Source organism: Trichechus manatus, unplaced genomic scaffold (assembly GCF_000243295.1).
Source record: "Trichechus manatus latirostris isolate Lorelei unplaced genomic scaffold, TriManLat1.0 scaffold00041, whole genome shotgun sequence".
NCBI lineage: Eukaryota > Metazoa > Chordata > Mammalia > Sirenia > Trichechidae > Trichechus > Trichechus manatus.
In genome coordinates, this window is record NW_004443977.1 from 15,200,108 (window position 1) to 15,225,716 (window position 25,609).

The following is a 25,609-nucleotide window of genomic DNA, read 5'->3' on the forward strand; positions in this document are numbered from 1 at the left end:
ACAAAGAAGGGTGGTTATATTATTCAGTTGCAATTGTGGACACAGGGAAAAGGATTAAGACCAATGCTATTGGATAGAACTCCGATTGCCATATACTTTTCTGAATTCTAACAATTAGTAAAGATGGAAGAGGGGAATCACTTACCTGTAGGACTATGTCGGATGAAAAACAGAAAAGGCCTATCTACTATAAACCAAGGCGGCGACGACCTTGCGATCAGAATGGCACCTGTGGGAAGAAAGGAAAGTGCATTACACGCACAGCATGATCCAGCATGCGGCTCGCTAGATGATCCTCAAATGCTGAAGTTTGAGGACACAGTAAATCCCTGCCCTGTAGATAAGCTGTGTTACAACAAGCTCAGTGGTCACCACCACAGGCCAGGCCCTTCTCATTTACTGTCTCATTTATTCTACACAAGCACTATCTTTGTTAATAGAGGTATCTACTCTTCATAAGATTTTTTGAGGATTAAATGTCATAAACCATGTCACGGCTCTTAGAACAGTGTTTGCCACACAATAAACACCCAATGCATATTCACCACTATTATTAGTTGTTGTTTATTCACACCATTTGTCTTGCTGTTGAAGGCTGCTGGTGTTTTTAGCCTACCCAAAGCCTTCCCGTATATAAAGACCCAACTTAATTTGCAACTTATCAGTGCCTTCTACTTTGGCTATCCCAGGACCTCATCTAGCTTTCTTGTGCAGTGGCAATGGATATTATTCATCTGGGACCTAGTACCTTATATTTTTGTTCAACTCATCAGGTGTAGATACCTGACCCAAAAAGAAAACTTCTTCAGGCTCCTGGGTCTCAGATATGCCTACTCTGTCATGTTTACTGATGGTGACCTCCATTTAACAAGCCTGTGATAGTGATAGTCCCTGGGTGGTACAAATGGTTAACGTGCTCAGCTGCTAACTTAGAGGTTGTTGGTTTGAGTCCACCCAGAGGCACCTTGGAAGAAGGCTGGTGATATACTTGCGAAAAATCAGCCACTGGAAACCCTACAGAGCACAGGTTGCCGTGAATCGGGGTTGACTCGCTGGCAAGTGGAAAAGAAGGGAAGGTTTTGCAGCAGGGTAGGTATATGATGTGACCAACCCTGTGTAACTACTGTATGCCTGCTGAAACAGCCCCCCAGAAAGTATTGATGACATGGTCTTGATGTTACAAAGGAAACATGCAGCTATGCCAGGGTAAGCTATTCGACCCAAGGTTATTAACAACAAATCAATAGTGAGCAAGGCTGGCTTCATGGGCACGCGACCTGGACATTGGCACAGGGCCCCATACTCATGGGGGCCACCCACTTGGTTTAGTGCTCTGCTATTGCTGTCTTGAAATTCCTAGTAAGTTTTGGAAAAGGGATTCTGCATTTTCATTTTGCACTGAGCCCTGAGTATTATATAGATGGTCCTAACAGTTCCACTAGTTGGCAAAATTGGTCGCTAACTTTAGGCAAAATTTAGATGTTGCTTATATCTGCCTAAAAAAGCGAGAAGCCATCTTAAATGGCCAAGCCCTCTTGTTCTGTGTCTTTGTTTTAGATGTTGTTTTAAAGGAATAAAAAGTAAATGCTTATTCAAGAAAGGTAATTAAGTATCTTTCATTGAATATAAATGGTACCTTTTAATAATCAGAAATAATTCAACCCAGCTGCAAGTGTGGCTAACACAGATGCTTTATGAGCTCATGGAATAGTCAAATCTATTCATCCCATCTCATATGGATAATTAGAGGGGGAAGAAAAACAACTTAAGATTGTTCTATTATCTTTTTTCATTGAGGAAGAAGCAGATGTGGATGTTCTAATTATCTAGCAAGGCAGCTAGCAGTCCTGCTTCAGTTCAATACATGCTTGCTAATGCTTCACTTTGTCCCATAGAATAATATTACTCTATTAGCCTCCAAGTACTTGCTATTATTTTCTGCTTCAATCTGAAGATTGGTCTTTTCTACCAACAGAAGGCAAAATGTGCTTTATCCTCCTAGGGCAGGGATCAGCGAACCACTGCTCCTGCACCAAACCCGCGGGACCAAATGCTGTTTTTGTAAATAAAATTTTATTGGAACATAGCCGCACCCATTCATCTCTATTGTTGATGGTTGTTTTCATGCTACAGTGACAGAGTTGAGCATTTATGACACAGACCTTATGGTCTGCAAAGCTGAAATGATGGACTTACCATCTGGGTCTTTAGAGAAAACTTTTGCTGATTCCTGTCCTCAAGGAAGTGCTTTTCCTTAACGAAACAGAATCTGAGCTCCATGGGTGCAGGTCCTGATCTATATTCACCACTGTGGCCCAAGGGGCAACTCACAGTGCCTGCCTGAAATAGGGATCACTACCTATTTCCCTGGGTGGCACAAATGGTTAAGTGCTTGACTACTAGTTAAAAGGCTGGCAGTTTGAACCTGCCCAGAGGTGCTCCAGAAGACAGTCCTGGCAATCTGCTTCTGAAAAGTCAGAGCCTTGAAGACCCTAAGGAGCAGTTCTACTCTGCCCACATGGGGTCTCCCTGAGTTGGAATCGACTTGATGGCAAGTGACAACAACAACCTATTTGGTGACTCGACGAAGGAGCAGGAACGCTTTTGCTTGCCCACCCTGGAGCCTGTCCCGCCACAGGACCCTGTGCTTACTTGTTGCTGCTGAAGCTTTGGTTCCATCTTCACTGACTTCAATTTTTGCTTTTTGCAAGATGTGAGAAACATGAAGGTTTTCTGACCCTGTTTCCAGAAAATAAATAAAAAACAGTATTTGAAATGCAAGCCGTCCCTTCAGTTGGGGGAGTAACCTCCAAGCCATCCAAATTCCAATTCTTAGAAGGCATCAGGAGTGACCTCTTTCAATCTTGGTGACTGATGGCTGTAGGATGATTGTCACCTGTGGTTAATTTCCGTTTCTGCTAAGTGAACTGTGATACTTTGGGGTAGAGTCCCAGGCCCCAGCTGTTTTAGTGTCTCTATCAATTCAACTCTGATCACTAAGAATTTTATAAAAAAAGTGAAAAGAGCAGAACTTTAAAGAGGAATCCCAGTCATCCAGAAGAAAGCCAGCAATACCGTTTTCAATTGCAAATGCCCCAGAAAAGATTGCTGAAAAACCAAAAACCACACCCGGTGCTGTCGACTTGATTCCGACCCATAGCAACCCCACAGGACAGAGCAGAACTGACCCATAGGGTTTCTAAGGAGTGCCTGGTGGATTCAAACTGCCAACCTTTTGGTTAGTAGCCGAACTCTTAACCACTACGCCACCAGGATTTCCAAAAAGATTGCAGACAGCATTTATAGATGGGGAAACTGAAGCCCAGAGTGTTAAGAAATTTGCTCAAAAATCACACAGCCAGTTAGTGACAGAGTAAGTACTGGCTTTTCACACCAGAAGCTGCTCTTCTCAGGGGCATGTTAGAGACAGAATAGCATCAAGTATGAGAAGTGTCTAGACTCTTGTGGAGGACCAGACTCAAATGCAGCTGTGTCTCAGGAACATTCTAGTGAACTCACTTCTCTAATCAGCAAATCCTCACCAAACCAGCAATACCCACTGGGTGTAGCTTCCAAGGAGAATCTGAACTGAAGTTAATGTTAGCCCTGACGGGACACAGGTTTGGATGCATAGGGGAAAAAGTTCTTTTCGTGCCATCTGGTTTTTAATTGTCCCCAGTGATGCCTAGCTCTAATATGACTGATTGTGACTAAGATACATGTTTATGGACTCCAAGTCACTGGGTTTCTCAGTGCTTCACAGAAGAATGTGGGGGCCAGGAAAGGCTACAAACAATAACCTCAAAGGGGATATTACCCACTAAAACAGAGCTTCTCAAGCCTTATTGGGCTGAGGAATCTTGTTAAAACGAAGATTCTAATTCAGTAGGTCTGAGTCAGACCCAAGCACAAGCATTTCAAACAAGTTTCCAGATGATGACAGTGCTGCTGGACAGAGGATCAGAGACTGAGGAGCAAGAGCTTTAAGGGTATCAAGAATATCCATGGATCTAAGATTCTGTAGAAGAATCCTGATCAAGGCAGAAAAAATGGAACAGAATTACACATTCTCAATGGAATTCAGACTCTCTGGAGCCACTGAGGCTGGATGAATAGCCAAAACTATTGCCCTGAGATAATCTTTAAACCTTAAACCTCAAACCAAAACTCTTCCTGGAAGTCTGCTTTGATCCAAACAACAGTTTAGTCTAATTAGTAAAGTATGTCTGCCTTGAGTATTGTGCTGTCTCAAATATTTATCTATACAAGATCAAATTGACAACAGCATCTCAAAAGGTTAGATAAGAAGCTTAGGGGGCAATGAATTTACGTTAATGGTGGTGGAATAATTTGGAAAAGGATAGAGAGAATGGTTATACAATTTGAATGTAAACAATGTCACTGAATTGTATATGTAGACTTTGTTGAAACAGTGTATCATTTTCCATGTATATTTTCACAAAAAAAAAAAAATCACAGACAGGAAAAACAAAAAAAATCCACGGACCTGCAAATTCACCAGAGGAGTTGTGCTTGTCCCAAAACAGATATATACAGGTATTCACTAATAGGCAGTTAAGGTTGTTAATGACTAATTTCTCATTATTCAAGGGAAAAAAATATAAAATGGAGTACAAATAATGTTTCACTGTGTCCCTTTTATGGGAAGAGGTTGCTAAGTTCTAAATTTAAAAGATAAGAACTGACCTTTCAAACATAACTCTAGAAAAAGATAAGTATATTGGCAAATGAAGGGATATACTACCAGCTATGTTCTACTTGCTTTGGCAAGGAAGAGCTCTAATCAGACTCATCTGAATTTACATTATTTCAGATTAACTGACATGGAAATGCCAAAACATGTATCTGGATAGGGTACATGCCTGATGTTGCCGTGTAGAAGCAAGCAGGCATCTGAGAGCTCAAAAGTCTTGATTTTTCAAACACAGGGAAGATGTTTTCATTAGGGGAAAAAAAAGAGCCCAATCTCCAACTAAGAGTCAATTTTTAGGTAATAGAGACCATATGTGAAATATTTCACCGTGTAGGTCACTTGGGTTTCACATGAAATGTACATGTGAAGTGTAAGGATGAATGAGTTACACTCATTTAAATAACCAAGGATCAACAGTATCATTTGGCAATCTATCAAATTAAACCTTGGACAGCTTGAGGACAACACATTCCTAATCCTAATTTTTTCTCTCTGAACACATCAGAGGCTCAGTTTCTAACATTTTCAAGTTTAAGAATAAGTTTTAAATTGAACGTACTTGTTATTTTTGAAAAATTTGCTTTTAATGGATCAAACATCTCGGTAATGCCAAAAGCTTTCAGCGGGTCCTTCAAATCTGTTTCTGCTACAGCTGTAAACCTAGCAAGAAAGCAGAAAATATACACTATAAATGATGGATAGTGATATAATCAGTGCTGCTGGAAACATATTTCCAAAATCAAATTTTTTACAGTATGATCCGAACACCAATCTAAATTACACCTTAAATTTTAATCCCAAGATTAAACTACCATGTAAATAGAGAACACCCCATCTCTCAAACACTTAGTGGGCAAAATAAGCAGTCCCTACCAACAGCAAGTGGGAGTGCGCTCACTCACATGTACAATGGGTTCCCTTCCAATGCTTAGGAAGATCTACAAAAGCGCCTTCTCTTATGCTAATATGGAGGTACAGGCAGGGTGTTAACAAGTACCCAGTATTGTGGAATATCTATTTTTCTTACCCATATTCAACCAAAAAACCATTCATCTTGGCTGCAGTAAGAACCACCATCCTTACTGGAATTGGGTGGTCAAAAGAGGCAACACATTCCTACTAGTTCATGTTGAGATTCTTCTGAAAGCATTTTACGGTTAAAATGAGGGCAAGCATCCAGAAGAGGTGAAGTGGTTATTATATGTGGGTATAATATGGTCTTCTTGGGTATTTGTGGACTGCCTGGCCTGGTGGTGGTCTAACCACAGTTGATCGTGGTTTTAAACATTTAAGTATGTCAGTTATTAAACCTATCAGAAGATATTTTATCAGATTTTACTTCATCCTATGGGAGAGCAACAAGGAGGTGAGCAGATTCTCATCACAGATGGGCTATAAGGGCAACTTGCCTGTTCCTCACCCACCAGGGCCAACGATACCGCTATGTTGTTCATTTATATTGGTACTTACTTGGGCAGGACCACCTGTACCCTCTTGGTCACCATGATGCTCATCCAACTGTCTATGGTCTTGGTGTTGATGTAGGGGATGATGGCCGACAGGGGTGTGGAGCTCTCGGTCGGCAGTGCAATGAACATGCTGATGCTGTCCCCATGGTAGGGCAGCTCAATGAAGTTGTACCACAGGCCATTGGGAGTGCTTGTGGACCCTAAAGAAATCAGAGGCAGGGTCAGTGTGTCCTTGGTGTCTTCCAGAAGTGGCATGAGTAGTTGCTGGTCACCAGAGAGCTTCAGGGGGAAGAGGGCAATTCAGTTTGAGAACCTGCCTTTTCCAAAAATAGCTTCCTTAGAAGGACAAAGATAAAAACAATTTTTCCTCCCCTGGTGAAGAACTGTATTTCTTCAGTCTAGATGTATCTTGGAGCCCTGGTGCAGTGGTTAAGAGCTTGGCTGCTAACCAAAAACGTCGGCAGTTTGAATTCACCTGCTGCTCCTTGGAAACCCTATGGGGCTGTTCTACTCTGTATTACAGGTCGCTATGAGTCAGAATCCACTAGACAGCAATGGATTTTTTTAGACGTATCTTAACAGTATGCCTTTGGGCATCAGTAGAATCAAATTAATTCTGTTGAGTAGAATTTACCTAGTTTATAAGGCTCATATCTTCTGTTAGGATCATTCCCTTGGAGGCTTTGTGTGTGTGCGTGATGAAAAGGGAGGGGAAAGAGGCTTATAACATTGTCTAGGGACCACTCTGTGCCAGGCCCAAACCAACTTCTTCAACACATTTAGAGTCCACAGCACCCCATGAGGTAGGTACCAGCCCCGTTTTACAGATGGGGAGGCTACAACATATACAAATTAAGTAACTTGCTGAGGGACAAATGGCTAAGAAGTAGCAGAGCCAGGACTTGAACTCAGGTATGTCTAATGTCGAATACTGTCTTCTTACTTCACTATCCCAACTCCATACTCTTTACCCATTCTAGTACCTATAATTAGGACTCTGGATACTTTGTAGTACTTCTGCTTACTAAGGAAAAACCAAGAATGATTTAAACCAGCATTTCTCAAAAGGCTGCCTAGAGAACACTCAACCTGTAAGATGTTCTATAGACAAAAAGGATTCCATATCTTAGGAGGTTTAGAAAACATTGGATACTCAATTCATCTTGAAGATCTCTAATATATATCAGTACTGTAAAGGCTCTCAGACACTGTGAAGTAAAAAATAAAATCATGTCACTTGTTTTTTGTTGTTGGTTGTATCAATTCTGACTCGTATCGACCCCATGTAGTTATGCCCATGTTTCCCAAACTAATTTGGCATTAGAACATTTTTATTCCATGTAAAAAATCTCTTCAAGGACGGTACTCAAAATATTTAATAACTGAGAAGCCCGAGTAGTGACCTACTATGGTGGACGGACGCTCAGGCGGAAGAGCGTCAGCGAGAAGGCCCTCTCAGGGCCCAGGAGCCTAGAGAGGCTACTAATACCCTGAGGAACGAGCTTTCCACAGAGCACACATTAGGAGCCTGTGAACACCTTACATCAGGAACCTAATGCAAGGAGTTATAAAAATTAGTAGTGGAAAATCAGCATGATTTTATGGTGGACTTCTGAAATGTTTTATTAAATACTTTATGACCTTGGTGAAGTTACTTTACCTCTTGGTGTCTCCCTGTATGTAGAATGTAGATAGCAAGGATAGTAAAAGCGTGTACCTCATAGAGTTGCTATGTGCTTAAATGAGAAAAAATATACACAGTACTTAGAATAGTGCCTGGCCCATGGTGGGCACCCAATAAAGGTTGATCCCCCCACCTCCTCTTCCTTATCTTCCTCTAAATGACCCAGAAGGGCAACATGTTTAAGAACAAGAAAAGAGAGTTTATTTCATGATTGCCATTGGTCTTTTCTCCAGGGATGACTTTTGCCAATTACTTCCTTTGAAACAGAGACCTTCAATGAGCTAAGTTCTCCACAGAGTGGGGAGGGAGAGAAAAAGAGCAAGGGACAGAAAGAGACAGACCTTTCTTTGTCTTTGTTATATAACAAATACTTCTAGCTGTAAGATATGATTAAAATAGTGCATCTATTAGAATATATGACACTGCAGAATGGCATTACAGTTTCTTCTAAAGGAAGAAGTACGTTGGCAATTTGTGGGGTTGCTCAGCGTGTTCTATTCCCCGCCCCAATGCCTTTGCCTACAGGGCTGGTCAGTAGCCCCGTATGGCTTGCCTCAGCTGGAGATACCCCTGAACTCTTGTTTACCCTGGGTTCTATCCTGGAGCTACCTAAGAATCAAAGATAGGATGTTCCATCTTTACTTTAACCCTGTATAACGAAATGGCCTTGGCAGAAACTGAAAAATCAATGGGAAAGTGAGAAAAAAATCGTTTACTAATGAGCCTTTTGCTCCATGTGACAAAGACTGGCGATCTGCTCCTGTAAAGATTACAGTCTAGGAAACCCTATGGGGAAGTTCTACTCTGTCACATGGGGTCACTATGTGTTGGAATCGACTCAATGGCACCCAACAAGTCCTCAAAGAAAACATTAAGTCCCCAGTCTGCCAGAGCTAATTTTTAGAAATTTGGAGTTCTGGGAAGTAGTTAATAAATGACTGCTCTAGGGCATGAAATAAGAACCTGGAGGCATTTAGCCACTTCTAGAAATGTTTCCTGTCCTGACAATAAGGATCAGGGTTATGAATTACCAACCGGGTGTGTACGAGGATAGGAGACAGCTTCTACTTGCACCAGTTAACCCATTCTCATGTAGACATGTCACTTGCTGAAAAAATTAATAATAACCACTAACAATTTTGCATCCAGGCACTCACATGTGCTTGGTGAATGATATCTCCCTGGCCTCATTTCTGCTTCTGATCATGTGAGCTGATCACCAAAGTTGCCGGGACCCATCCATGCATACTCCTTACAGGTCCATCTCCCCTTGACGGCTCGAGGAGGTGGGAGAGGAAGTAACACCTTTCCTCTCCCACCACCTGGCCACCAAAGAACTGCTTTCACAGCATCTTTTTAAAAAGCGTACGTGCTGAGGTTAAGGACATGAGACTGGATTCAAATCCTGGCTCTGGGGCACACTAACTCTGGAGCTTGGCCAGTTCCTTACCTTCAAGTCTTAGTTACTTTATCTCTAAAATGGGGTAATGATAGGACCTACCTTACAGAGTTGTTGCAAAAATTAAATAATACATGCAAAGGGCACAGCACAGAATCTGGCACATAGCAGAAATTTATATCGACAATGCAAGAAGCTTTGTGGAAAGCTTCAATTCTTGAATGGTCCATCACTGCTCAGAGTCTAAACCCAGAAGTGATCCACCCAGAGAAACCACGCCTGCTGCAGTGGAGCATGACAGCTCCTGGGCAGGAAGTCAGGAAAGGAAAGGGCGTCTGGGGGCCTCTCTCTCATTGTCCCAGTCTGCTTCCCTTTAAAATGACCTGCCCCCGGCTCCCTATTCTTTAACACATGGAAAGTAGACTGAGTCTTCTTTAACGGGGATAATTTCTCTTGCGTATAAAAATGTGAAGCAGGACCATTCATTCTGAAAAGAAGGGAAGAGATAGAAGGGGAAAAGAACTTTTCTCTGAAGTGAATGGTGTTCAACAAACTTCTCATGAGGAATAGTAAGTGAAGGATCAAGCATGAAAAATACAGAGAAGATGTAGAACTTTCTGTACATGGTGTTTTTGGTATGGCCCAGTGTTTCTGGTATGCCCCTGGAAGCACCCTGGCTCCCACTTTACGTCTTACAAAGGAGGAAGTCAGGAGCTCTCTTGAAATGTTAAGCACTCTTCCCAGCTTGTAGGAGCAGAGAGAATGTTTTAAATACTTAATATCAAGAAAGCTTTATAGATGAAAGTCCCTCTAATTACCTTCTACTACAAAGAGCTTTATGGATTTCATCAGCTTTTAGGGAGCTGCTCAGAATATATATATACTTCACTGGAAATGGAAATAATAAAAAACAACAACAACAAATAGATGCCATTGCAGGAAGCCATCTATATTCTAGGCTGGAGTGCAAAGCGGGAGTTGATGGGGAAGGAGGTATGGCCTAAGCAACTGGGCAAATACTGGTGTCATCTGCTGAGTTATGAGACACTAAGGGGAGAACTAGGTGGGAGACAGCAATAATATATTGAGCCTATGGAACTAGAAGTTGTCCTGGTGGCACAATGGTTAAGTGCTCAGCTGCTAATGAAAGGTTGGTAGTTCAAACTCATCAGCCAGTTCACAGCTGCTAACAAAAGGTTGGTAGTTCGAACTCATCAGCCAATTCACAGTAGAAACATGTGGCAGTCCGCTTCCATAAAGATTACAGCCTTGGAAACCCTATGGAACAGTTCTACTCTGTCCTATAAGGTTGCTATGAGTCGGAATCAATTTAGTGGCAATGGGTTGGGACGGAACTAGAACTTAATAGGCAACCAAGTAGAGAAGCAATATGGGTAGACAGGTATGAGGTAGGAGGCTCAGAGGAGAGATGTGAGCTGAAAATATAAATTTGGGAATTCTTTGTGAATTCTTTATTTTCAAAATAAAACAAGTCTCTAATGTCTAATTTCATGACCATAAAAAAAAATTCGTAACAACTTTGGCTCAGCAATTTCTACTCAAGGAAACTACGTTTAGAACTATTGACACAAGTATCTAAAGATTTATGTACAAGAATGTGCATGCCAGCATTGTCCAAGGAAAAAAGTAAACGGCCATCCATAGGATATTATGGTATATTTATACCACAGAATAAGATTTAACTTGATAAAAGGATCAAGTAGATCCACATGAATTGACACAGAAAGGCCTGCATGACATACTGTCTAATGAATAAAGACATTATAGAATAGAAATCACAGTGTAGTCCTATGTAGGTAAAGTTTCACATATATTTATATATCATGGAAAAGGTCCCAAGCCTAGAACGTAATGAAACCAAACCAAACCAAATCCATTGCCATCGAGTTAATTCTGACTCATAGAGACCCTATAGGGTAGTGTAGAACCGCCCTATAGGGTTTTCAAGACTGTAAGTCTTTATAGACTCAGACTGCCACATCTTCAGATGTGGAGAGAACCATCAGCAGGTCTCAAGGGTTCCCACTTCCCTCAAAACAAGAGCCACGAGAGGGTTTTGTCAATCTTTGTAATGTTTGCTAATCTGGTTAAGTGAAAAAGAAATCTCATTTTTATTTTTAATTTGGTGATGTAAGATTGCGAATGAGTTGAAAATGCTTTCATAGGTTTAATGCCCATTTACATTTCTTGTTTTGTGAATTGTCCTTTTCATCTTTAAATTGTCAACCTAAAAGCCTATATGTGTTAAGTATTAATATATAACCTTTGTATATAATACAAAGACTTAACAGAATTATTTTTAAAAACCTCAATTTCCCCTCTCCCTGCCTTCTATTTTTTTTTAAAAAGTCAGCTTTCCTCCAGGAGTTGAGCTAAAGCAGTTGACCGTCTTTCTGCTGCCAACATGTTTGAGAACCAGGCCTCCCCAAGCACAGACTTACCACACAGGAACACAGAAAGCTGGGCTAGCATCGCCACTGGATAGGATGTCCCATTAGAGGCCACAAACAGCCGTTTCTTTGTATTCTCAGGTTGAAACCGTGATTTCCATAAACCCTTAAAATAGATGGCATTGACGAGGACCAGCCTGGTGAGTTGGCCACGGATGTGATCAGGGGAGAGGATATCATCGATCATACCTGTGAGGTCAAGAATAAGAAAACCTCAGTACTGGCAGCTGATCTGAGGGCAAAAGGCATCTGCTGGTCATGTAAAATGAAAAGTCAAAGGGAGGGGTATGAGAGATCCGAAAAAGAAGACTTTTTTAAAAAAACAAAAATAAAAACACCTTTTATATTTTCTAATTTTTTTTCTTCCTGCTAAAAAATAAAGTTGAAAAGAGGTTAAAAACCTGAAAATTGGAAAAAGACTTTAGCAATCCTCTATTCAGGGGTTCCTAAACTTCTCATCAAGAAATTCTTCTATAGCTAATTCCCTATAAGCCCCATGTTTCAGAAAATGTATTCATTGAAATAAGTGATAATAATTGTTCTTGTCAGATGCAGTCAAGTCAGTTCCGACTCATGCTGTTAAGTGTTGTCGAATCAGTCCCGACTCATAGCTACCCTGTGTACAACAGAACAAACACGGCCCCAACCTGCGCCATCCTCACAACCTTTGTTATGCCTGAGCCCATTGTTGAAGCCACTGTGTCAATCCATCTCCTTGAGGGCCTTCCTCTTTTTCACTGACCCTCTACTTTACCAAGCATGATGTCCTTCTCCAGGGACTGGTCCCTCCTGATAACATGTCCAAAGTATGTGAGACGTAGTCTTGCCATCCTTGCTTCTGAGGAACATTCTGGCTGTACTTTTTCCAAGACAGATTTGTTCATTCTTCTGGCAATCCATGGTATACTCAGTATTCTTCACCAACATCATAATTCAAATACATCAATTCTTCTTTGGTCTTCCTTATTCACTGTCCAGCTTTTGCATGCATATGAGGTGATTGAAAATACCATGGTTTGGGTCAGGCACACCTTAGTTTTCAAAGTGACATCTTTGCTTTTTAACATTTTCAAGTAGATTTTGCCCAATGCAATACATATCGCTTGGTTTCTTGACTGCTGCTTCCATGGGTATTGATTATGGATTCAAGTAAAATGAAATCTTTGCAACTTCCATCTTTTACCCATTTATCATGATGGTGCTTATTGGTCCAGTTGTGAGGATTTTTGTTTTCTTTACATTGAGTTGTAATCCATACTGAAGGCTGTAGTCTCTGATCTAAATAATCAGTTTCCCTATTTCTGATAATAACTGACTGCCTATGAGGGCTCCTGGTCAGCACAACAAAAGTTTTTGTTTTGTTTTGTTCTTAACAACTGAGTTGCTTTAACCTTCACTTCAGCAACGTTATCAAGGGCAAATGCTCGATTACTCTGAAGCATTCAGAAATGCTGAAGATTAGTTTGGAGTCTCTGATTACCAAAGGTCTCAGAGTTACTTAAGAAGAGCTGAAACTAAAAATCGGTATCAAAATTTCTGGGCCAGGCATCGAGCAAGGTGCTAATATTGCAGAGATTAAAAAAAAAAAAGGGTGTCTCTCCTAGAACTAATTTGGAAGGAAAAGGCGCTTCACAGGCTGTTGGGAATGGTCCATCTAGTTTCCGGATGCTCTTGTGAGACCACAAAGGTCCTTCCAAAAGTGCTATCTCTGGTTGATGCTTTGGTTTTTATTTAGGCTCTTTTTGTTTGGTCCTTAAAGAGCCCTGGTAGCACAGTGGTTAAGCTCTTGACTACTAACTGAAAGGTCAGTGTTTTGAACCCATCAGCTGCTTAGCAGGTAGACTCAACAGCCAACACACTGCTTGGTCTTTGAAGATTCAGCTGTTTTCTTTTTTTGAATGAGGATCACTAATACCTAAAGCTAGTTCAGTGCAGCTTTTAGCCAAAGTAGATTAAAAAAAAGGTAATACATGATATAAATGCCAGTTATTATGCTTTAAGTGGCGAAAGTAAAAACAACTGTTTCTGAAGAAGAAAGAACGTCTAATTCAGCAGCGAATTAGCAAAGCTTTAAACCCTTCTGATGGAAGCACAAGAAGATTCTGACGTAGAATAAACAAATGTTTAAGTAAGTCAGGGTAACTGTGCTGAGTAAGAGAGTTTCATCATTGCTTGTTACTTACACAAGAGGGCACCAACGCTACCTTAAGTCAGGATACAGGAGGAAAATCTGCAAGCAATTAAAAAAAAAAAACCCAAAAAACTCGGCTGCCCTGGAGGGGACTCTGACTCATGGTGACCCCATGTGTGTCAGAGAAGAACTGTGCTCCAGTGGCTGATTTATTTTTTACTGTACTTTAGATGAAGGTTTACAGAATAGTTTCTCATTAATTAGTTAGTACACATATCATTTTATGACAATGGTTAACAACCCCACGACATGTCAACACTGTCCCTTCTCAACCTTGGGTTCCCTATTATCAGCTTTCCTGTCCCTGCCTGCCTTCTAGTCCTTGTCCCTGGACTGCTGTGTCCTCTTAGTCACGTTTTGTTTTATGGGGCTGTCTAATCTTTGGCTGAACGATGAACCTCAGGAATGACTTCATTACTGAGCTAAAAGGGTGTCCGGGGGCCGTACTCTCCCAGTGGTTGGTTTTTCTGAAGTAGATCGCCAGGCCTTCCAAGGTGCCTCTGGGTGGACTCAAACCTCCAAATTTTCAGTTAGCAAGTGAGCCTGTTAACTATGAGGACCACCCAGGACTCCAAGCTATAAATAGCCACCATTAAGTAGAAGGCCCACCTGTGCAGGCAGACGCTATCCTCTGGGACAGAAGTTAGAACCTTCTGCTCCAGCGGCAGCAAGTCCCTTAGAGTTGGTTCCCTGATAGTGAATGTTGTTTCTTGTCTTTGCTTGAACATTACCAAATCCAGCCCCTACTTAGCTTTGAAGACACAGCTCAGTGGTTCCCTTTTCCTATAATCCTCTCTCTCTTTCTTATCTCCCAGGAGACACCTCCTCTGTTTCCTTCAAGCCCAATGCTTAGCACCACCATTACATCTGTGCTACCTGATGCTAGTCAAATTTAACATCTTTGTCTTCCCCAAATAAACCCTGAACTGCATGACAGCAAGGACATCGTCACTCATTTTTATCACTTCTAGCACCAACCGAGCTCAAGGGAACCCTGGTAGCACAATGGTTAAGCTCTCGGCTACTAACCAAAAGGTTGGTTGTTAGAACCCACCCAGCTGCTCCATGGAGAAGGACCTGGCAATCTGTTCCCATAAAGATTACAGGCTAGGAACCCCTATGAGGCATTTCTACTTTGTCATGTGGGGTCACTGTAAGTTGAAAATCAATTTGATGGCACCTAACAACAGCAGCACCAAGCTGAGTGTATAGTCAATGCCCAGTGAGTGTTTGAAGAAACCTCTTCTGCTCTTTTTTTGCAGAGATAATGACTCTGACTGCCACTGGTAGGACTAAGATTTTTAATCAGGGGGTATGATGAAATGAAGAGAAAAAGAAAGCGGACAAAGAGAGAAAGATAAGAAATGCATAGTTTAGAGGCAAGGAGGCATTAGGACATCGGTCACCAACAACTGCTGTAAGTATGTATCCATCTGTCATGGATTGAACTGTGTCCCCCCAAAACATCTGTCAACTTGGCTAGGTCATGAGTCCCAGTATTGTATGATCGTGTACCATTTTGTAATATGATGTGATTTCCTTATGTGTTGTAAACTCTATCACTATGATGTAATAAGACGGATTAGCGGCAGTTATACCGATGAGGTCTACAAGATTAGATAGTGTCTTAAGCCAATCTCTTTTGAGATATGAAAGAGAAAAGTGAGCAGAGACACAGGGGAACCTCATACCACCAAGCAAGCAGTGCTGGGAGCAGAGCGCGTCCTTTGGACCCGAGGTTCCTGTGCTGAGATGCTCCTAAACCAAGGAAGACTGATGCATCACAAGGACCTTCCTCCAGAGCCAACGGAGAGAGAAAGCCTTCCCCTGGAGCTGACGCCTTGAATTTGGACTTATAACTAGACTGTGAGAGAACAAATTTCTCTTTGTTGAAGCTATCTACTTGTGGTATTTTTGTTATAGCAGCACTAGATGACTAAGACACTGTCCATCCAACCGTCCATCTGTCCATCCATTCATTTACTTATTCTTGGATGCCTACCATGTTCCATGTACTCTTTTAGGTAAGAAAACAAAAATGAACTCTGCCCTTGAAAAGCTAAGGGTTAGAGATAGAGGCCGACATAAATGACTTGCAAAAAATGTAAAGCACCAACTGTAACAAATACCTTCAAGTGGAAATGCTTCAAGGCTACAAGGGCAAATAATAGGGGAATCTGATCTGGTCATCGAGGTCAGGGATGGATGAGATCCTTGAGAAAGTGCTACTTGAACTAATAACTAAAAACGCTCACATTTGATGAACATTTACTAAGTAGCAGGCACTGTGCTAAATGCTTTACATGTATTATTTATAGCCTCCTAACAACCTTAATTGGGGCTCTGGTGGCATTTAAAGGGCTCGGATGCTAACCAAAAGGTCAGCAATTAGAATTCCCCAGCCATTCCTTGGAAATGCTATGGGGCAGTTCTACTGTGTCCTACAGGATTGCTATGAGTTGGAATCGATGGCAATGAGTTTGGTTTGGTAACAACCTTAATGCTATTACAGTTAATCTAACAGATATCACTATTACATCTCCATTTTACAGATGAGGAAACTGAGGCGCTGGGAGGTTAACTAACATGCCTAAGGTTACACAATGAGTGAATGGCAGAACTGAGATTCAAACTCAGGCACTATTCAGAGCCTATGCTTTTAATGATTATGCCACTGACGTGACGGTGTAAAAATGAGGAGCAGTAACAAGGGACAAGAGGAAGGGAAAGCCTTCCAGGCAGTGGGGACAGCTGTGGGGGGCCTGTGACAGCAGTGAGGATGGCAAGTACGAGGACTGAAAGGAAGCTGGGTAGCTGGAAAACAGCACCCGGCGAAGCTGGTGTGAGCTGAGGCTGCAGAAAGGTTGGTGAGGTCAGACCCGGCCAGGCCATGATGGCATTTGACATACTAGAAATGGCCCTCATGTTTGGTCCTTCCGTTCTCTGTAAGGAAGGACCTACTCTCTCCAGGGGATGGGCTCAGCAATCTTCTGGTCAAACTTTTTGATCTGCAAGGTCCTTCCGAGCTCTATCATGTAGTCAAGCACCTCTCAAGGTGGCAGTTCACCCGAGGAAGCAGTCTGGAAGGTTGTGGGAGTGTTTGTGGTTGCATGGGCAGAGGTCAGAGGTGCCACATGTCCTATAATGTGCGAAACAGTCCCACACCTCGAAGAACTGTCCTACTTCCTGCCTGACTCTGGATATTTTTATTGATGAAAAATCTGCTTATCATCAACTGAGCCTAGAAACGCAATCCTTTTTGCATATAAACAGACACACACACACACAATTTTTATTTTGCAGGCTTTTAATGTACACTAAATTCGCCAGAAATGCATCTACCATGCAAATCGAATGAAGCCTGTATTTTGTTTTGCTCAGAAATTCACCAAAAGTTACGCCTCGTTTCAGAACAATTGGCTCAGCAACAGCAGCACAGGTTGTGGTGTTGGTGTGACCAGTACAACACACCTGGATGGTCGGCTTTTTTTGTAGCTGGCAGTTCACAGTTAAGATTCCAAGGATAAAAAAAAAAAGAACCAAACTCATTGCCACTGAGTCGATTCTGACTCACACTACCCCTAGAGGACAGAGTAGAACTGCCCCAGAGGGTTTCCAAGGCTGTAATCTTTACGGAAGCAGACTGCCACATCTTCCTCCCATAGAGTGGCTGGTGAGTTCGAACCGCCAACCTTTTGATTAGCAGCTGAGCACTTAACCACTATACCACCGGGGCTCCTTATTCTAAGGATCCAAGGATTTACCTATTGAACTGCACATACACATCATTTTTCTTTGTATTACAGTCTGGACACTGTAATAATTTTTTAAAAACATTTGTGTATATGTACACAGGTTACATAATCTATGAATTTCATTTCAGGATAGTAAAGAGAATATTAGAAGTATTTGTTTTAAAAAGACGGAGTTGGGTCTGATAGGGTTGAAAAGCACTGCTCAAGCTAATCACTCTTTTTTCCCCAGAGTTTAGGCCATACTTGGAGGGAACTCATAAACATGTCCAAAAAACAACTGGTTGGTAGTTTTGCAAATGCTAGACTCAAAACACATATCTAAGTTTACAGATGCACCATGTGCCAATGGCAGAAATGAGAGGAACACAGTCTCTACAGACTCAATGGCTCCAACTATCATGTCTATACAGATGATGCTCAAATCCATGGCACAAATCCTCAAATCCCCTCCTGAATTTCTGTGCCATACTTTCAACTGCTTGTTGCCTATTTTCCCAATTGTTCTGAACATGAACTATATAGAACACCCTATTCCATCGGTGGGCTATGGTCTCCTCCCACCCCGAGCATTCTCTGTCCATCCGTCACTAGTTCCTCTAGTGGTTCTCAAATATTCATGTATGTAAGGACGGTGATGGGTGATGGAGGCGCATTTGGGGAGGACTTGTTTTCATGTAGATTCCTAGGCCTTGCCCTCAGGGTACAGGGATCTGCATTCTAAACATATGCCCAGGTAATTCTAATGCAGGCACACCAAGAATCAAGACGGAGAAACATATCCCAAAAGGCCAGGCTTCCCTCCAATTTTGTCTTTGGGTTCCTCCTCCCTAGTCTTTTTGGTTTCAACTTTTGTGGCTTTAGTTCTCCCTTCTATGAAAAAAGATTCTGAAATGTATCTTTCTAACTTTCCTCTGTCATTCTAGACCTACCTCTCCTCTTGAATGTTTCTATCTAGATCTCGCATTTATGAACTTACAGATTTAAACCACTGACACTAGACATTTCCTGTCTAATGGGAGAAGAGGTCCATGTAAACAAGGAATTATTACGTGGTGTGGAAAGAGCTATGATGAGGTGGTTATAAAGACAACCATATCAACAAAGCCGGGCAGCTACTTCTTGGAGATGGCAGAAGAGGTGGGGGAAGGTGAACAGAGAGGTTGATCTTGAATCTTAAAGGAAGAGAAAGGCAGCCCATGTAAGGGAGACAGTAGATACAAAAGCAGAAAGGGACAAGCAGTACAATCTTCGAGAGAGCAGACCTGTGGGCAAGGACGCTGGGGACGGGACACAGCAGGGAAAGAAGAGTCTGTATTCTGCTTTGCTGCCAGTACCATGGGGAGAAAAATCCCCAAGGGGTATAGTGAGCAGTGGCAGCATTAAAAGGGCAAGGAAGGGAGACAGAGTCCTGAGGCCTGCTAGGAAAGAAAAGAAATAACAGAGTCCACCGGGGCCCAGGCCCTTCTCCATGGAGGGGCCACTGGCCTTCCAGATGCCAGTTTGACCCTCAGTCTACAGTGTACTTCCATTCACAAACTGTAAAATCATACAGAATGTCTCCTGGGGGCCTGGGGCCACTCACCGCTGGTCTCATTTTTCACCCACACGTTGATTAAGTCACAGGCGGAGTCTGGATCCTCAAAGTTCACATTCTGGACTTGACATTGAAACACATCTTCGTTCTTCGTCACAAAAGGCACTTCCGTTTTAAAGCCATTCTCAACAAACATTGCGTTAGCCACGGTCACAATATCTTTATTCTTCTTGGAGACGATGGACTTGTTGATCTTCTTTAACAGTTTGCCAGCTCCTAAAGGGGAAATTAGAAAATGCAGCAACATGTCCACATGAATTTAGAAAAGCTTTTTTTCTTAAAGTCTTTCACAGAAAACAACAAACCAAACCCATTGCCACTGAGTCAATTATGACTCATGGCAACCCTATGTGTTACAGAATAACTGCTCCATAGGGTTTTTTCCTGGCTGTAATCTTTACGGAAGCAGATTGTCAGGCCTTTCTTCCAAGGTACCACTGGGTGGGTTCAAACACCCAACCTATAGGTTAGCAGTTGAGAGCAAACCATTTGCGCTACCCAGGGACCTTAAAGTCTTTTATATTATGGCAAATAGGAAGAGTATAAACAAGATAAATTTGAATAGGAAGAGACTAAGTCTTTTGCTTTCTCAGTGGCCTTATCTTAAAAAAAAAAAAAAATGGGGGGAGAGAGGTAAAATGAAGCATCTAAAATTATAAGTAGTTGTTAAAAATACTTTGCTAGTAAGGACAGAACCTTAAGGTATTTGCAACTAGCAACATTCAAGGCATTCTCAACATCTTCCCAATCTAGGCCTCATTCTCCCGGTGGTTCTTCTGGTCACTGGGTCAGTATGAAAGCTGATGTGCTCTTCAATCATATGTCACCCTGGAGCAATCAACCAATGGAACCTCTCAGTCCCTTCCCTCCTTGCCTCCCTCCCTCTCCAATCTTAAGCACTATTTCCTTTTCTGCCAAAGATTTAACAATGAAATTGCTTCTATCTTGGAAAAAAAAAATGAATAAAATAAGCATTAGAAAGACTATAAAAAAAACTGCCATGTGTCACAATCCAGAACAATGTGGTTTTACTTGATCAAAAAAGCGAGGAGATTAATTTTATGGCAACGTAAGCTTTATTTTACAAAGCTATTCACATATGCTCCATTTGGTTTTAGAGCATGGGGGAGAAAAAAGGGAAAATAAGCTGTAAAAATGAAATGTGTTTCTACAGAGCCTGAACTGCAGCTCCTTCCTAAGCTCTTGGGAGTCTTTGCAAAATAACACCGTCCCCAAACAGTCCTGCCAGAGTCACCCTGGCGGCCTCCTGAAGACCCTGCCTTTCACTCTAAACTGTGTACCCTCTTCAGAATCCCTGAACAAGGACAGGGAACGGCTTCCCATGACCCACAAGAGGTATAAAACCAAGACATCTGTTGCTGCTGTGTCGATTCCAACTCATGGAGACCCCATGTGTTACAGAGTAAAACTGAGCTCCATAGGGTTTTCTTGGCTATATATTTAAAATTTTATGTATTTTGTTGTTGTTGAGAATATACACAACAAAATATATACCAATTCAACCATTTCTACATGTACAATTCAGTGACATTTGATAACATTCTTTGAGTCGTGCAACCATTCTCACCGTCCTTTCCTGAGTTGTTCCTTCCCCATTAACATAAACTCACTGACTCCTAAGGTTCCTATCTTTCGAGTTGCTATTGTCAATTTGATCCCATATAGACCGATCTTGAAAGGGGACAATGTTCAAGGCAGACATTTTTTACCAGATTAGCTAAATTATTTTTTGGTTTTAAGAAGACTTCAGGGGATATTCTTGATTTAAGGTTTAAAGATCATCTCAGGTCAATAGTTTCAGGCGTTCATACAGCCTCCATGGCTCCAGAAAGTCTGGAATCCATGAGAATTTGAAATGCTGTCCTGCATTTCCCCCCTTTTTAGCTTTCTTCTACAGAATCTTTGATGGAAATGTTTGGTAATGGTATTGATTATAATCTTTACAGAAGCAGATCATCAGGACTTTCTCATGTGGTGTCGGCTGGGTGGGTTTGAACCAATAGCCTTTTGGTTACTGAGCACAAACCGTTTACACCAGCTGGAGACCTGGGGACGGTACAGGGCTTTGTAATTTACCCTTCACATCTGCTCTGGCGGGCAGGCACAGTGGGTGTCAACAGCCCCATTTTACATGGAAGGAAGGGAACTGTAGCTTTCAGAGGCTAAAAGACATTTCTGAATCAGGGTCATTTTAGCCACACTGCCACACCCATATGCCACAGAGTCTTGCACGAAACATCAGGGCACATCACCTTCCACTGACCCAAACTAGCCTCCCTCTTTCTTCAACAAGAGCATCCTACTGTGAGTTCTCAGAGGCTGAGCCCCAATCATGGCCTGAAAAACCACTTGGGCTCCTCTTGGCTGAGTCTGTCATGCCCGAGGTTACAGTCTACAATATGCTTGCTAGCTATTCTGGAGAAAGAAAGGGTGGTAGTGGTGGGGTTGGAGAGTTGCCAAAAGGCCGATAGCACCAAAACTTTAGAAATCTAACTTAAAATTAATGTGGCTCAGCATTAGAACAAACAGTAAAAATCAAGCTGCTATTTTGGAACTGCATTGGCTGATGGGCCCTGGATCACACTAGGAAAGGCCATAAATTTTAGCAGTTATAAATTACTAAGTGTTTTCTGAACTTCCAAGCAAGAAGCCGAACAGTGTGTTCCAAATATTTAGTCCTTCCATGCTTGCAACAGGTGAATAAACTGCAAACTCGTGCAAAAGTTTAATGTCACCTAGACAGGGCATGGCAGTTAGGCAGTGGGTTATGCTGAAAACACAAAGAGGTGGTGCATTTAAGCAGGGCTTCGATCGTATTCATTCAGGTTCAAACCTCTGCTGAGCATTTGCATTTCTAACAAGTTCCCAGGTCTATGCTAATACTGCTGGTTAGGGACCAATTCTGAGAAGCACTAGTAGAACAGTTCTCAAAATTTATTATATGTTAGAATCACCTGGGGATCTTGTTAAACTGTAGATTCTGATTCAGTATATCTGTGGTGGAAATGCAAATTCTCAGCAGTGGTTTGAACCAGAAAGAACAGCTCTAAGCCTTGCATTTAAGTATACACATTCCTACCTCTGTTCCTGCTAAACGCATCAGTGCAGCCATCACATCGATCTAAAGATTCTCTGAACTTCGTCTAGCAGAGGTGGAAGAATACAGGTAGGTAAAACTTCCTCTTTCTCCAAAAATGTAACTCAGGCCGAGAGGTACAAAGGATTTGCCTGGTGTGATGGTCAATGTTATGTGTCAGCTTGGCTAGGCTATGATTCTCAGTGGTTTGGCAGACACTGCACTGGTTACAGAAGCCCTGGTGGCACAGTGGTTAAGTACATGGCTGCTAACTGAAAGGTTGGTGGTTCAAACCCACAAACTGCTCCACAGGAGAAAGTGGTAGCCTGCTTCCATAAAGATTACAGCCTTGGAAACTCTATAGGGCACTTCTACTCTCCTATAGGGTTGCTATGAGTCAGAATAGACTTGATGGCAGTGGGTTTGGTTTGATTTTGGACTGGCTGCTCTTCTATAATCACGTTCCATGATGTAATCTGACACGACCAGCCAATCAATTGAAAGGGGAGTTTCCTTGAGGGTGTGGCCTGCCTCCAGAATATAGATGTTCTGGCAAAGCTCATTCTCTCTCTCGACCCTTCACTTTTCTCATCGCCTGACCTACAGTCGCTCTTCACATACATATACATATATACATACACACACACATACACACATCTCACTGGTTTTGAAGGAGCCCTGGTGGAACAGCAGTTAAGCGCTTGGCTGCTAACCAAAAGGTCAGTGGTTGAAACGCACCAGCCGCTCTACAAGAGAAAGATGTGGTAGTTTGCTTCCATAAAAATTTACAGCCTTGGAAACCCTATGGGGCAGCTGTACTCTGTCCTATAGGGTCGATATGAGTGGGAATCGTCTCGATGGCCACGGGTTTTACTGGCTTTGCTCCTTTAGAGAACACAGACTAAGACACCAGGGGTCAGTCACAGTGCACATCGGTGGCAAAGGAGGGCTCAGAGGCCGGTTTGTGCTCTCGGTCCCATACACTCTGTACTTGTGGGAAAGGCAGGTGAAAAATGACCCTGAGTAAGGAAAACTGAGCTAAAGCAAAACAACAGTGCTACTCCCAAAGGTTTTAAGTTCTAGCTAACTAAAAACAGGATTCCCTGTCAATAAAACTAAACCTTTTCCACTGGATCTTAGAATTTTTTTTTTAACTTTTTATTCTGAAATAATTATAGATTCACAGGAAGTTGCAAAAAAAAATCGACAGGGAGGTCCCAGGCACCTTTCACCCAGCCTTCCCCAACGGCAACATCTTATAATAAGTGTAAGGAGCCCTGGTGTGGCAGTAGTGAAGTGCTTGGCTACTAAACAAAAGGTTGTTGGTTTGAACCCATCAGCCGCTCCACAAGAGAAAGATGTTGCAGTCTGCATCTGTAAAGGTTTACAGCCTTGGAAACCCTGTGGGGCAGTTCTACTCCGTCCTATAGGGTCGCCATGAGTTGGAACTGACTCCACGGCAACAGATTTACAATACAATAACTGCAGAACCAGATCAAAAGCAGGAAAATGACACGAGTACAGCCCACAGAGCTTATTCAGATTAAACCAGTTCTACACCACTCTCTGCGGACGTGCGTGCGTGTGCGAGCGTGTATGTGTGCGTGTGTCCAAAACCAAAAAACCAAACCCATTTCCACTAAAGTCAATTCTGACTCATAGCAACCTTACAGGACAGGGTAGAACTACCCCATAGTGTTTCCAAAGCTGTAATCTTTACGGAAGCAGATCGTTACATCTTTTTCCCATGGAGCGGCTGGTGGGTTCAAACTGCTGACCTTTTAGTTAGCACCTGAGTGTTTAACTACTCTGCCACCAGGGCTCCTTGTGTGCATATGTAGCTCTATGTAACTTCATCACTTGTACAGATAGATGTAATCACCACCACAGTTAAGACAGAGAACTGTTCCATCCCCACAAGGGCTCCCTCATGTTGCCCTGGACGGCCACACTCACCAGCCTCCCCGGCTTACATATTTTAAAAGCACATTTGTGATGGCTAATTTTTTGGGTCAACTTGGCTATAGTTCCCAGTGGTTTTGCTGAACACTCAACTAGTTGCTGTTCCGTAATGTAAGCTAATGCAATGTACTGTAATCATCTTCTGTACCACAATCTAATGTAATGTAATCAACTAATCAGCTGGAAGGGGAGTTTCCTTAGGGTGTGGTCTCCCTTCAGACTATAAATAAATATTCTGGCAGAATTGGATCTCTTTCTCTCCCCTCGGTACTCTTCCAGCTGCTTAATCTATGGATCTTGGGACGCAAGCCTGCAGAAATTTCCAGCCTGCTGCCTGACCTATGGATTTTGGATTTGCCAGCCCCCACAAATGCATGAACCAGTCCCTAGAAGTAAATCTCTCTCTCTATATATATATGTCTCACTGGCTGTTTCTCTAGAGAACCCTAAGACAATGTTCACAACCACAATGCATTTTTAGCTAGTATCACCATGAAGGTAGGTCAGATAGAAAGTATTTTCTTTGGATAGACACAAAAACGGAAACTTTGAGAGATCAAGCAACTGACCCAAAGATGGACAGCTATACCACAGAGACCAGAATGCAGTTCTCACTTCTACCACCTCAACGTCTGTCCTAATTTATAACAGGCTGGCCCTAAACCCCAGCTGGCATCAGTAAACCCCTCCTGGCTTCTTGGGTCGGATTCTAAGACCAAGTGGTGAGCCCTGCTATGCCGGCCTCCTGGTGAAGGCCTCCAAGCCAGTGATGAAGGACACACGTACTCTTCACGCTATATCGCATCACCGCGGTGAGCTGCTTCTTCGTCTTGCCGTCGGCCCCCAGTTGAAGCATCCCAAGGATCGATGCAATCCCATGGGGGGAAACGACGACGTTTTCATGAGGTCGGGACTTGACGATCTGATTGAAAACCTGGATTCCCAAGTTGGAGCCGAGCTCCTCGAGAAACAGCGGACTGAGTTCAGAGTAGACTGGGGGCAAAGTCACTGTGGCCAAGAGGAAGAGCGGAAAATGGCAACTCATGGTTCCTTCCAGCAAGGACAACCTGCAAAACTAGATTAAAAAAAAATTAATTATACTTTATCGAAGTTTTCTGGGGACTACTTTGTACTCAACTAGGTATAATTTAAGGAGCCCTGGTGGCACAGTGGTTAAGTGCTCAGCTGCTAACCAAAAGGTCAGTGGTTTGAACCTGCCAGCTGCTCCATGGGAGAAACATGTGGCAGTCTGCTTCCGTAAAGATTTACAGCC

The 25,609-nt window shown here is 42.4% G+C and overlaps 1 protein-coding gene across 3 annotated transcripts in view; it reads right to left on the reverse strand.

The window, feature by feature from the left end:
* SERPINE2 (serpin family E member 2) overlaps positions 1-25,609 on the reverse strand; it is a 75,906-nt gene that overhangs the window by 2,340 nt on the left and 47,957 nt on the right. For all 3 annotated transcript variants that reach the window (XM_004376371.3, XM_023731350.1, XM_023731352.1), the window contains 7 exons: positions 25,123-25,411; positions 19,266-19,493; positions 11,729-11,926; positions 6,185-6,383; positions 5,274-5,374; positions 2,653-2,739; positions 146-229 (listed from right to left, as the gene is read on the reverse strand). In XM_004376371.3, coding sequence (XP_004376428.1) covers positions 146-229; positions 2,653-2,739; positions 5,274-5,374; positions 6,185-6,383; positions 11,729-11,926; positions 19,266-19,493; positions 25,123-25,381 — 1,156 coding nt within the window. In that variant the 5' untranslated portion in view covers positions 25,382-25,411. The remainder of the gene's footprint in view (positions 1-145; positions 230-2,652; positions 2,740-5,273; positions 5,375-6,184; positions 6,384-11,728; positions 11,927-19,265; positions 19,494-25,122; positions 25,412-25,609) is intronic.